At 32.9% G+C, this 13,511-nt stretch overlaps 1 protein-coding gene across 1 annotated transcript; it reads left to right on the top strand.

Annotated features, from left to right (window-relative positions):
- Positions 1 to 851: 851 nt before the first annotated feature.
- LOC143586542 (UPF0613 protein PB24D3.06c-like) lies at positions 852 to 9,888 on the top strand. The gene is made up of 9 exons (XM_077068068.1): positions 852 to 1,121; positions 3,658 to 3,734; positions 5,684 to 5,789; positions 5,885 to 5,977; positions 6,073 to 6,138; positions 6,946 to 7,091; positions 8,176 to 8,284; positions 8,363 to 8,427; positions 9,534 to 9,888. The coding sequence occupies exons 1-9, from the start codon at positions 903 to 905 to the stop codon at positions 9,679 to 9,681; spliced, it is 1,029 nt and encodes a 342-aa protein (XP_076924183.1). The 5' UTR covers positions 852 to 902; the 3' UTR covers positions 9,682 to 9,888.
- Positions 9,889 to 13,511: the final 3,623 nt, after the last annotated feature.

Genomic DNA, 13,511 nt, shown 5'->3' with positions numbered 1-13,511 from the left:
ATCTTTAGGCATATATCGTGTATTTTGGGTTTTGTATATGTATATAAGCTTTTATATATTGTGTTTCCAGAATTTTAGCTAATTGAAAAAAATACACCCCCTTATCAAAAGGTGCGGTTGTATATTTACAGTTGTTGTTCATGAATTTAACAGAAGATGCGGTACCTATTTAACAGATGGTTGTTGAATTCGGGCTTCTTAGAAATTAGGGCCAATATATATTTGTTACAATCTGTTTAGAATCATTTAGCTCTTTTGAATAATGTAAAATTATTTAGATCTTTTGAATGAGATTAATACCAAATCATGCAAAGGGGTAAAATAGTAATTTTGCACAGTTATTCAGATGTCTAACCAAACACATACATTTCATTAAGCTCTTACTGGTTCAGATCATCTTACTCATTCAGACCTCTTACCCATTTAGCACTTAACAATTCAGAGGTTTGCCAAACAGCCCCTAATTTGGTTTGGAACGGGACAGGTTTGGGTTGAAAGGGGTCAAGTCATAACGAATTTAGGGTTAGAACAGTGTCAAACAGAACTGATTGCGGGTCAAGACGAGTTCAATGCAGCGTTAAGTGCGCATCGACACCTGATTGCACGTGTACAATCGTTGTGTGCTAATACCGGCTAAGATTCCAATGCCGAAATACGAACATACTATCTTCGGGTTACGCACATACTACTGTGAAGCCACGCACATACAGAAACGATAACACCGGTTACGCATCCGATGACATGTTTGCACGTAGCAGCTAGTAATTAATAAAATAGAAGCTGAGCTAAACATAACCACCAAAATAGTAAATACATCTAATCTCATATCTGTCTTGTTCATAACCGTTAAAACATTTTGACAAACCCTAGAACTCATTCAGTCAAATCAAATTCCAATTCCAATGGCTGAAAGCAACATGAATCCAGACAACTCATCTTCTTCTCCACCTGCATCTTCTTCTTCCACTTCCTGGTTTTCCGGCATTGTCCGCGGCCGCAAGTCAAACACGTCCGCAATCGCCGCCAGCTCCGCCGTATCCGGTGGCGGCAGCGGCGGTCCTATCAACCGGAAGAATCAGTTCCGTGGTGTCATGTTCAAGTACGGCCCTAAATCTATTCAGGTATTTATATATATGAGTCTGTAACCTAATATAATTAATTACAACTTATTATTATTATTATTATTATTATTATTCGTGATCTGTGTTAGTTTTGATAGTCTTTGATCTTAATTCTGTTTGATCAGTGATTGTTGCCAGTGATAATTAGATTTCAAATTTTATTTAAGTTTTTGGATCTTATATTTAGGGTGGTGTGGTATTTAGATTTTGATATTAATCTGAATTAGGTAACAAAATCACACTGCCGTGAATTCGGTCGGTACCGGTTACGTTTGTTATGGTAACGACGACGATGAACCTAAAAGAAATAAATTAGTAAACGCCCATGATAGTATCGGCACTCGATAGATTGTGGTAAATGAAATGTATATATCGTTTGGTAAAGTTCACGCGCTGTGGCTGTGAGCCTGTGAGTCGACGGGAGTTCTGTTGGTATTGCTACAGCACTGGAACGAAACAAAAAATAAATCTGTCAACACCAAAATATAACAAAATAACATACTAAAATGTAAACATAAATTAGTAAGCCCCCCAAAATATCGTTAATCGTTTTGATCTTGAGGTGTTATTCGTTTTTTTATTATTGTAACTTGTAAGAGATCAATCATTGTTTCCTGTGATGATTTGATTTGAAGTTTAATAAAATTTCTGTGAAATTATCATTGGTTAGTTAGCAATTTTTAGATCTTGTATTTAGCGTTTGGTATTTAAATGTTGATACTAATCGGAACTAGCTAACAAAACCGCACAACGAGACGAATTCAGTCGGTATAGGTTAGGTTAGGTTCGTTATGGTAATGACAATAAACCTAAAAGATAAATTAGTGAACGCCTAGAATAGTATTGGCACTCGTATAGCTTGTGATAATTAATTAGAAGTTATCCCTCTGTTTGATCTGTGCTAGTTTTGGATCTTAAAATCGGTTTGGTCTCGAGGTTTTAATCGATTTTTGATTATTATAAGAGATCAATGATTGTTGCCAGTGATGATTAGTTAATGTGCAATTTTTGGATCTTATATTCAGGGTTTGGTATTTGAATTTTGATATTAATCTGAACTAGGTAACAAAACTGCACAGTGAATTCAATTGTTATCGATTAGGTTTGTTATGGTAACGGCAATAACGCCCAAAATAGTATTGTCACTCATATAGCTTATGAGAAAAATTGTTGTGGCTGCGAGTCAACGCGAATTTGGGTGACAACTCCAGAATGAAACAGAAAATAATCATCAACACTAAAATACAACAAATAACATAGTAAGTCGTAAACATAAATTAGTAAGCCCCCAAAATATGTATTTAAAGAAAGTAACATTTTTTTTTAAAATAAAACATATTCAAAATAAAAAAAACGAAAACAAAAGAGTGACGTGGCATCACAACATGCCAGTCACGTGGACCAATCAAGCCTGGTTCTTCATTAGTGGCATCGACATCTGAAATTAATCAGAGTTATAAATACCGGTTTATGTTGATGTGGTGCTCACATAACTTGCTTATTATCTGTTATGTTAAACAAAGTTTTATCAGAAGGAGAACATTTTGACTGTATGTTGACTACGCGTGTAAGTCAATATGTTATACCTTTAATTCTCTTTTGTCTTGAGGTTTTAATCAATTTTTGATTATTGTAAGAGATCAGTGATTGTTGCCGGTGATGATTAGATTTGAAATTTATTAAATTTTATGTAAATTTTTGGATCTTATATTTAGGGTTTGATATTTAGATTTTGATATTAATCTGAACAAGGTAACAAAATCACAGTGACGTGAATTCGGTCGGTACCGATTAGGTTTGTTATGGTAACGACAATAAACCTAAAAGATAAGTAAGCGTTCAGGATAGTATTGGTACTCGTATAGCTTGTGACCAAAAGAAAACATATTTAAACCCACGAGCTGTGGTTACGAGTCGACGCGAATTCAGTCAAAATCGGGTTACAGCACCAGAGCGAAACAAAGAATAAATCTGTCAACACCAAAATACAACAAAATAACATAGTAAATCGTAAACATAAATTAGCAAGCCCCCAAAATATGTATTTAAAGAAAGTAACATCTTTTTTAAAAAGAAAACATGTTCAAAATAAATAAATAAATAAAAGAATTGAGTCTGACATTGGACCAATTAAGCTTGGTTCTTCATTAGTGGCACCGACATCTGAAATTGAAATTAATCAGATATATAAAGTTTTATCATCAGAAAGAGAATTTTGACTGTATGTTGACTACGCGTGTAAATCAATATGTTGTACCTTTAATTCCTTTTATCTTGAGGTTTTAATCGGTTTTCGATTATTGTAAGAGATTAATGATTGTTGCCAGTGATGATTAGTTAATAGTGCAATTTTTGGATTTTATAGTTAGGGTTTGGTATTAGTATTATGCAATTTTATAAGTTATAAAACTTGCTTATGATCTTATTTTGTTAAATAAACTATTTATCATCAGAAATAGAACATGTTGAGACTGTATGTTGACTCTCATTGTTACTGTGTTGCCTGGAAATTGATATGCTATTATCTTTGATGCAGGTTGCATTTAAAACCGGGGATTATAAACAACATGTGGTTTTTATCGGTGGATTGACGGATGGATTTTTGGCTACAGAGTATGTATATACTTATCAATAAAACTTTGTTGAATTATAGTTTGAACAAGAGTTGTTTACTGAGTTTAGAAGTGATTTTTTCTTTAACACATGATAGTAATTAGGAGAATCCAACTTCCAAGCTCAAAGACTTCATTTGCACCTTTATAGTGACAGTGGAGGAAAAAGGGAAACAATTTAAGAATAAAAGCTCTGGTCCCTTAAGTTGTTTCCAATCCTTCACTACATTGCAAAAGTGTATCACACTTTGAATATTAGACTAGTTATATGATTATCATATCTAGAAGGTATCCAAGTGTAATGTTATTCTCTGCAGTCTATATAGAGCCCGTGTATAACCCTATTATAAACACAATCAATATACCTTCTTGTTCGAGTTGGCATTAAAGTTAAATTTGTATTTCAATACCAAGATCCTATTCAACACTCAGAAGGTGCCAAACAAAGAAAAGAAATGTGTGGCCGTAAAAGAAAGATTGACACAAAACGAGAGAACACAAAGTGCACGTGGCCCACAAGATTTATAAGTATGTACTGAAGGAATTCTAGACCATAGTTATGAATTTTAACATGATTAGAACTGAAAACACTTGATTTAATTACTAAAAATAAAAGGGATAGAGGATCGAGAAGGGTAACTCTCTGATTAGGAGGAGTTAACCTAGTAATCTAGATAACAAAAACATACGAAAAATATAAACTAGAACATGAAACATATACATAAACCCAAGTACAGCTATAACTGCTCCTAATCCTCAGCTACACAACTAGCCACTTACCCTTTTACTTGATAACTTCTTTGACCCATCTCTTCCCTTGAATCCGACTATAATACCCACTCGTATAGAAATCGGGCTCGTATCAGTACATTCTGCCCCAACAATCGACTTGTTCTCAAGTAAAAAAAATGCCCTGATCCTCAAATTATGAACTCAAAGTTTCAGAGTTCTGGTTGGTCGGTTTGGCTCCATGCAGTGTATACTTTTGACCTGCAATTGTGAACTCAAAAAACATTTTTTTTGAGTTCTGGTTGGTCCAATTAGCTTAGACCATATTCAGTCTGGCGAACCACTGTATACCAAGGACCACAAAGCATTCTAGCATAAGTGTTGCATCTTTATCAAGGACAATTTTTACAGTTGCAATATCAAATTAAATAACCACATTTTGAGCCCAAAATAAATCATCTATAGTAATGTGGCCATAACTGAGAAATAATTATATACATCTTAAAATTGAACATATTGACAAAAAAAACATTATATTCTTTAGGTCCTCGCACCTTACAAATAGATGCAGATTGTATAACTCACGATAAACTCTTGTTATTTAATCATCTATTCAACTAGGATCCGCCTCAAACCTAAATTCATTCTTGGTCAATGGTTTTACGAGAAATCTTATTCGAAGCAGTAGTTTGACACGAAGAACATTTTTGATTATTTATACTTTGATTTAAAATCTTATGATTTCTGGTATTTTGATTTTGGGAAATGCAAGAACTTCTTAAAACTCGTAAGTTTTCACATCGAAGTGGAAGTAATCAATATGTTTCCTCTCAAATTGTTGATTCAAATAAGAGACTTCTTAAAACCATCAACAAGGAACGATTTATTGTTTTGAGATGAATCAGAATTCAATAGATGAGTGGCTAACTCAGAGATTACTGCAGGTCATACGATTGACATCTGTTTTGTAAGGTACGAAGATCATAGAGAATATAAGGTTTTCTATTTTAATGTGTATATATTCATTTTCTCAGTTCTGGAAACACTACTATAGATGAATCATTTTCAGCTCAAAGTCTGGTTATTTAATAAAGAACAACATTCAGATACACATGTGTAAATTTTCTTATTACAACTTTATTCTTGTGCATCCAGTTAATTATGTTGCTTTCACTTAAATCTTGCATGAAGCATGCAAGCCTGAATCATTTCCATTGTTAGATATTTGGAGCCGCTTGCAATTGCTTTGGATAGAGAAAAGTGGTCATTAGTTCAGTTTTTGTTTTCATCTTCTTACAGTGGATATGGCATATCAAGCTTGAAAGAGGTAACATTATTTATTTTATATTTTGAGATTGGTTTTAAAATTAATAATTTAAGGTAGAATGATGGTAAATCTTGGTTTTATTTGTCATATTAAAGGATGCATTGGAGCTTGATCAGTTGGTTAATCACTTAATAAACAAAGAAAACTCAGAGGGTGTAGTGCTTCTCGGACACAGTACAGGCTGTCAAGTAACCACTTTGAATTATATTTATTGAAATTGCATTTAATCTGAAAGTAGATTCAAATAATCATATAAATTACTCACGCCTTAGTTTATTAATAGGATATTGTTCATTACATGCGTACCAATGCAGCATGCTCTAGAGCTGTCCGTGCTGCTATATTACAGGTATGTTTTCTCTAATGCAGCATGTGAACAATGATCAAACGCGAACAATTAAACGAATGGTTTTTTTTGTTCGTGTTCATTTATGTACGTTTGATAACAGTATAAATGAACTACTTGAAAACATAAACGTATGAAATAAACAACATAATTGAGCTAAAACCAGTTAAAAGTAATGTGAAGAACGTGTTGGGTCTCAAAAGTTATAACTTAAGCTAAGTTGTAACGGGCCCATAAAATTTAAATGAATATATGACGAAAGTAAATGAATGAACTTAAATAAACATAAACGAACGGACTTAATTAACGTTAACTAACTAACGCAAATGAACGTATTCCAATGAACAAACTTAAACGAATCGTCATGAACATAAATAAATGAATGATACATGTGCTCATGCTTGTTCGTTTAAGTAAATGAACAGTATACAAGCTTTTTGTTCATGCTTGTTCATTTGTTATATAAATGAACATAAACAAACTTTCCACGAAACAAATCATGAACGTTTCACTGAACATTCAGTTAATTTACAGGCCTAATTGTGATAATTTATGAACAAGTTGAAAAGTTGATTTTATCATTTTAACAAGCCCTTTTGAATTAACTGATCAAAAGGCTGTATGCATTATAATATAATTTGAATGAATTTCAACTTGCTTCCTTTTTATCTAATTTGTTCAATGATTTGAACTTTCTTTTAGCATTTACTCTTGTTGACTTTCAAGATGTTTTGTTAAAATTTTGGGCCCACATTAGTTTTCTAAATTTTTTTTAAACAATTTGTTGTAACCGATCATCATATCATTTAGGCTCCGGTTAGTGATCGGGAATTTAGAGCAACGCTCCCCGAGACTGCTGCAATGATTGATTTGGCTTCAAAATTAATAAGTGAAGGTCGGGGATCCGAGTTAATGCCTCGGGAAGCGAATCAGGATTCCCCAATAACCGCTTATAGGTGAGTTTTAAAACCTATTTATAATTGAAAAGTGGATTAATGTATTGCAAACTGTTATACGTTATGAAAACTGAAAAGACTGACCTTTAAAATTGTAGAATAATACATGGTCTTTCTAGAAGTTTCAAATAGGGTTGATACCATAAACAACCATTGTACTTTCTTACTTTTCATGAAAAAGGTCACCAAACTAATTTATGCAAAGTACTGTTTTAATTTTCAAATAGGGTTGATACCATAAACAACCACTGGTCACACTTTAACAGAGTGAATATGCGAAAAAAACTTGTACCAACTTATTAGAGTTAACAAGTCAGTATTTTAAAAACAATTTAAAAGTTCGTGCATTTACACAAGCTTAGGGACTTATATATATAACATTTAGTTTTGACTTTTCATGTGTTTTTTTACAAGTTGAAGGACTTTAATATACCAAAAAATTAGGCCGAGAGACTTTTTCATAAAATTAAGAATGTATATTGGTTTTTCATAATACAACCCTTTAAAATATGCCTGAACTTGAGAATTTCTGGAAGATTCTTTAAGAGGAATGTTGGATCGTGTATCAAGTTAATAGATGGTAACAATGAATTTTTTTAGTAAAGTACTGTTTTAGTCCGTTTGGTTGGGCCAAAATAACCGTTTGATTTCACCTTTTTATTCACCGTGTGTTTCATTTCGTTTCAATCAGAGCTACACTTCTAACGCCATCCGTATTTGCCGTTTTATTTTTGTGAAATGACTAAACCACCCATTTGTTAACAAAATAAAAAAACTAAAGAAATTAGAAAAAAAGATACTGCCGCCTTATGGGTCCCATTATCCTTTTCTTTATTTTTTTTATATTTATGTTAACACATGGGTAGTTTAGTCATTTCACAAAAAAACTTAACAACAGAATTGGATGGTGTTAGAAGTGTGGTGTTAATTGAAACGAGAATGAAACCACAATGACTAAAAAAATCCAAATTTAAACTTTCAGACTATATTTTATTTTGGCCAAACGACAGAGACTAAAACCGTACTATCCTTTTATTATTTTAACAGAGTATTTCTGTAGCTGATGAACTTGTGACCGTTGCAGATTTCACTCCCTGTGTGCATACATGGGTGATGATGACATGTTCAGTTCTGATCTCAGTGATGACCAACTAAAACAGAGACTTGGTCACATGTGTAACACGCCATGCCAGGTATAATGTGCATTTGAAGTATTACAGACCCCCAGTCAATTCTGTTCATGATATTATAAAAAAGTTTGCATTATGCAGGTAATATTTTCTATGGCTGATGAATATGTGCCAGATTATGTTGACAAGAAAGCATTGGTGCAAAGGCAAGTGCAGTTACTTAATTTCACTTGCTCAAATATATAGATGTTTAGGTTTAGATGTGGCAAATTAAGCAGGTCCGGTGGGTTGTGTAACCGGTCAAAATGGGATTTTTAATTAAGGAAAACTTCACCCAATAGCAACCAAATTTTCTACGTGTTTCATTATAGTCAGTTTTTTTTTTGTTTTGTTGCGCTCTAGAGTCACTCAACTTTTGTTAGGTGTTTCAATCTTGTGATATTTTTTAACATATGTATATATTTTTTAAGAGTTAATTACTCGACTGGTTCTTGTGGTTTGCCCAATTCCAAATTTGGCCCTTAAGTTTGAAAAATTACATATCTGTTTCGCACTGTTTCTGAAACTTAACACTGATGGTCCTTGGGATGGATGAGCGTTAGTGATTCCAGTTAAGTGCGTGTGAAATGACTAAAATACCCTCCAGTCATTTCATATGCCCTTAACTGGAATAACGCTCATATATTCCAAGGACCATCCGTGCTACGTTTCAAGCTTAAAGATCAAACTAGCAATTTACGCAAACCACAAGGACCTTCTGAGTAGTTAACACGTTTTTATTTTTATTTTGTAGTGTCCTAAGTGGAAGTTATATGAATCTTAGTTATTGTTTGGTGATTAATTTTTTCAAGTTAGCTTGAAGTTGGAGGTAAAGAGTGAAGAAATAAATTCACTAAATAATAACCAAGTTACATTTTTTTTTGAACGTCTAAATTTTAACACTATATAAGGTTTGAACCCATGACCTCCTTTTTAACACCTTAACCAAGTTACATACTACTTGTTCAATTTAAGTCAAACTGGAAAAAAAAATAATCACTAAATAGTAACTTGGATTCACATATGTTTCATTTGTCTCACTTAACTTAAAAAATATAAATAATATTTATAAAATGATTTAACAAGACTGGAAAGAAAGTCGAATGACTTTACTGGAGTTAAAGTTTCGATGATTTTTTACTTCTTTTCTAAGTTTCTTATATTTATGTTTCGTTAGACATGATAGAGAGAGAATCATATAAATAACCCGACTCACTATTAAGTAAACAAGTTGAAATTGCCATCTATCTCATGCATATTATTGCAACTACAGACTGTGTAGAGCAATGGGGGGTGCAGAGAAAGTTGAGATAGAATGGGGAAACCATTCTCTATCTAACCGAGTTGCTGAAGCGGTTGAAGCGATAATGGGTTTTGTGAAGAGTGGGGGTCCTAATGGCTGGGATGATCCTTGGAGTTGACCTAAATGCTGCTTATATCTTCTTTTTCTTGTTATTTTACTTTACTGTGGCATATGATCCATTTTCTTTTATTTTATAGTTTTCAAGTGTTTTGTTACAGTTTCATGTTGAAATTTTGTTCTTTTACCTCATTCTTGGTTTATGAGCTTCAAATCTGTGTAAAAAGATATGTACATTTTGGAAGATTTGATTTGGTGTTTTGGTTTTAATCTGAACCATTTGAGTTCGAATTAAGTTTTATTACAAAGAAATGTGAATAGACTTGTAAATGAACCGAACGAGCACAAACATTTAACTTTAAGCGAACACAAACACGAACACTTAATTGAAAACATACTTGCTGTTCATGTTCGTTTGTTTTAAATCTGAACGTGCGTTTACGAACATAAGCGACATAAATGAACGTTCATGAACATAAATAAACGAACGAAACATGTGTTCACGTTCGTTCATTTAATTAAACGAGCTTCCCATTGAACGTTCGGTTCGTTTGACTAAGAAGCTTATTCAGAATAATCTTGTTAGTTTTGGAACAAAAAGAGAGCAATCACAAATGCTGATTGTTGAGTGTGATATAGTAGAATCCACAGAATTAGTCAAATGGCATAAGAATGAATCTGGTTTATGTTCAAATAACCCGAAACTGATTTTAAACAATTCGGCTCCCATTTTATAGGAAGGAACCATGCAAGTGAAAATGAAACTGTTTGATGAACTTACTGAAAATCGAAGTGCTTCTCAAAAAGAGGTGCATATTCTTGCGTTGCAAGATGCAAAAGTTAATGTCTTATTGGATGTGAGACTAACAAATCTCATGTAATTCATAACCATTGAGATTTGTGTTAGAAGTAAATCTGTTGCCTGAAAAAGAACTTCAAAGCTGCATAGAAGAAGATTTGTTCATAAGAAAGAAGATGATAATGTTAAAGAGACTAACCATGATGTGTTATTAATCATGAACCTGTTCAAGCATGATCTCTTATAAGACGTCGGGCATATCATCACGATCAAGACGTGTGTGATATCATCTGACATATATTTATCGTGATGTGTGCATACTTGATTCAGTAATCAACGAGGCATGCTTACTTGTCTTTGAATTATCGTTTGTGTTCTTAAAGATCTTATAATTAAGGGTGTAGGATATCTCAAGGATGGGAAACACTAGAGTGTTTCGGTGTTAGCTATCGGATTGACTTTTTTCTTCAAATGCAATCCGTAACTTATATTATGATGATTTGCATTATGTGTAGGATCAACTGTTTTGAAAACCATGTTATCTTATCACAACTTCTTTAACAGTTTCTTATATTATAATAAAATGGATCCAATTACAATAAAGAGGCAGATAAGCGGGCAACAAGCTGCGCCGTCACCCTCTTTTGAATAGCAAAACCGATCCTACTGAAAACAAAGTTATCTTTCTTGTTGTATCACATTTAATGCACTACTTGGAAATGAGTCATTTTCCTATGACGGATTATATATATATATAGCAAATTTGTTAGAAATAATAAATGTATAATTGATATATGTACGAGTTGTTAGAATTTTGTTGGAAAGTTGGTTAACAACAGTTTCCAACGAAAAATCATATTATCATATTTTGTTGAAATACTGTAGCAAAATCAGTGTTGGTATTTTTAGTTTGGAAATCACATCTCGTTAAAAGTTTATAGGAAATTTTTGGAAAAAAAAAAAACAACTGTTTTCTAGTAGTGATAAACACCTTTTAATTAAATACCAGATATCCAACATTAGTTTTATTTATTTGTGTATAGTTGGGACTAGTTTTCTGTTTTATAAAAACACAAGGACATCAAATAACGGTATTTAACCGCCAATTCTTAATTTCCCGCCTTTCCATTTCATTCTTTCCCTTGACGTTTTCTTTCCCATATGGTGGTGGTTGCCGCCATGGCCGAAACCCACGTCATTCTCCCTTACGCCGTCGAACCATTAGTCCCCAGTACTCTCCAAGCACTCGAACACTTCCTTATGAACGACGACAACAACTTTCCAATTCATGATCAACCACCCGTAGATCTAGAAGGCCCCAAATTCATTAATCATCCCAGTGATTCGATTATTGAAGAGGGGTTCGGTTTTCAAACAAATGATAAAGCGAACGAGTTTGGAAACCCGATTAATCTTTCATCGTGGCCTTGGAAAGTGCCACCATATACTTGTAGTTGTTGTCAAGTATTAAGACAAGTCACACATACCAATGGTGTGTTTCTTGTTTAATTAGATCATTGGTATTATAATCAAATTTTATTTTTCAAACATTGTTATTTTTTTAATTTATAAATGTTTTTAACTACAATATTGGGTTTTTCTGATTAGGTTCTGAGATTACCAAGCTTGAGATTCATGGAAGACTTGGTGTGATTTGTCATGCGGTTCTTGATAAATATCGTGTCCCTCAAACAAAGACAAACCGGAATCATGAGTATAAGATGTTTGAGTAAGTTGAATTAATTTGGTTAAATTTTATTGTACCACTATTTGTTTGGATTACTATTGATTGTTTGTTTTGCGATTAAGTTTTCACAAGGAGAGTATAAGAAGAGTGAAACAGTTTCTTGTGGAATATTGCATGGAACGAAAAAAGAAGGCTTACAAAATGCTTCAAGATCCACTTTCTTCATTTTATGAAGCTGTATGTGTTGGGTTGGATTGGGAGGATAGTAAGGTGGTTACCGATGATCATGTTCGCGAAGATTCAGGTTCAATGTTTTATTCTATACAACCAAGATCAATGATTTTAGGCTTTGATAACATAATCTTGCCATGCATGATTTTTATAAGATTGCTTAGAAACAAGATCGGGACATACTATCGTTTTAGGAAATTTTTGTACTTCTAGGCGGCACACTACAGTTATAAGCGAATACTTGGGTGACAAGCGGACTCAATAGAGTTTTTTCTTTTATCACCCAAGCGTTCGCTTATAAGGGTAGCAAACTTAATAACAGTACAATAAGTTCAAAAAAAAAACATTTAGAACTACTATCCTAATTGTTTCTAAACCACCTACTAATACATAATAATAATAATAATAATAAGAATAATAATAATAATAACCATGCTTGGCTTGCCTCAATAACTAAATCTTCAAGATCCATAAATTTAGAAGATTTAAAAAGTTTTGAGAGATGAAAATACAATATAGTAGTCTGTGTGTATATATATGTTTGCTCATATTCAAGATCACAATTTTAAAGAGTTTCAGGGTTGATACATGGCTGGCTTATATATGTTAAAACATATTTTCAAGATTCACTATTTACAAGAACTTTGGTGTTACATTTTCAAGGTCATGAACAATATGCTTTAAACACATATTGAGATGCATAATTCACTTATGAACATGGTTTCTTTAAATAGGTGATCATCACATGAGCCATGTACCAAATGGACAGAGCAGTAGATCAGCAACATCTGTTAACAAGACTACCCTTTCGATCCAGGTTCATCATCTTAAACAAATCCTTTTCGTTTAAACTTACAAAAATTTATAGGCAAGTTGGATATTAATAACTCAAACTATAGCCTATAAACCTATTATGATAATTTATTGTGACACGCTTTAACTTTTATTTTGGTTGTCATAGATAACCATCGATCATAGATTTATAATGATATCCACTCGATTTCTTTCACAAGGAATGCACATATCCCCATTACGCGAATAATTGTCCATAAGTACTTAAATTAAGAAGAAATATATTATGATTATGCATCATGAAAGTGAAAGGTAAGAGCGTCATTGATTAAATTCACAGTATTGAATATTATCGGCTACTAGATCATAGATTAAATTATCA

Source organism: Bidens hawaiensis, unplaced genomic scaffold, assembly GCF_021521415.1.
Source record: "Bidens hawaiensis isolate Kalapana, Puna unplaced genomic scaffold, B.hawaiensis_p1.1 tig00034689_1, whole genome shotgun sequence".
NCBI lineage: Eukaryota > Viridiplantae > Streptophyta > Magnoliopsida > Asterales > Asteraceae > Bidens > Bidens hawaiensis.
This window is presented reverse-complemented; position numbering and strand designations above follow the sequence as displayed.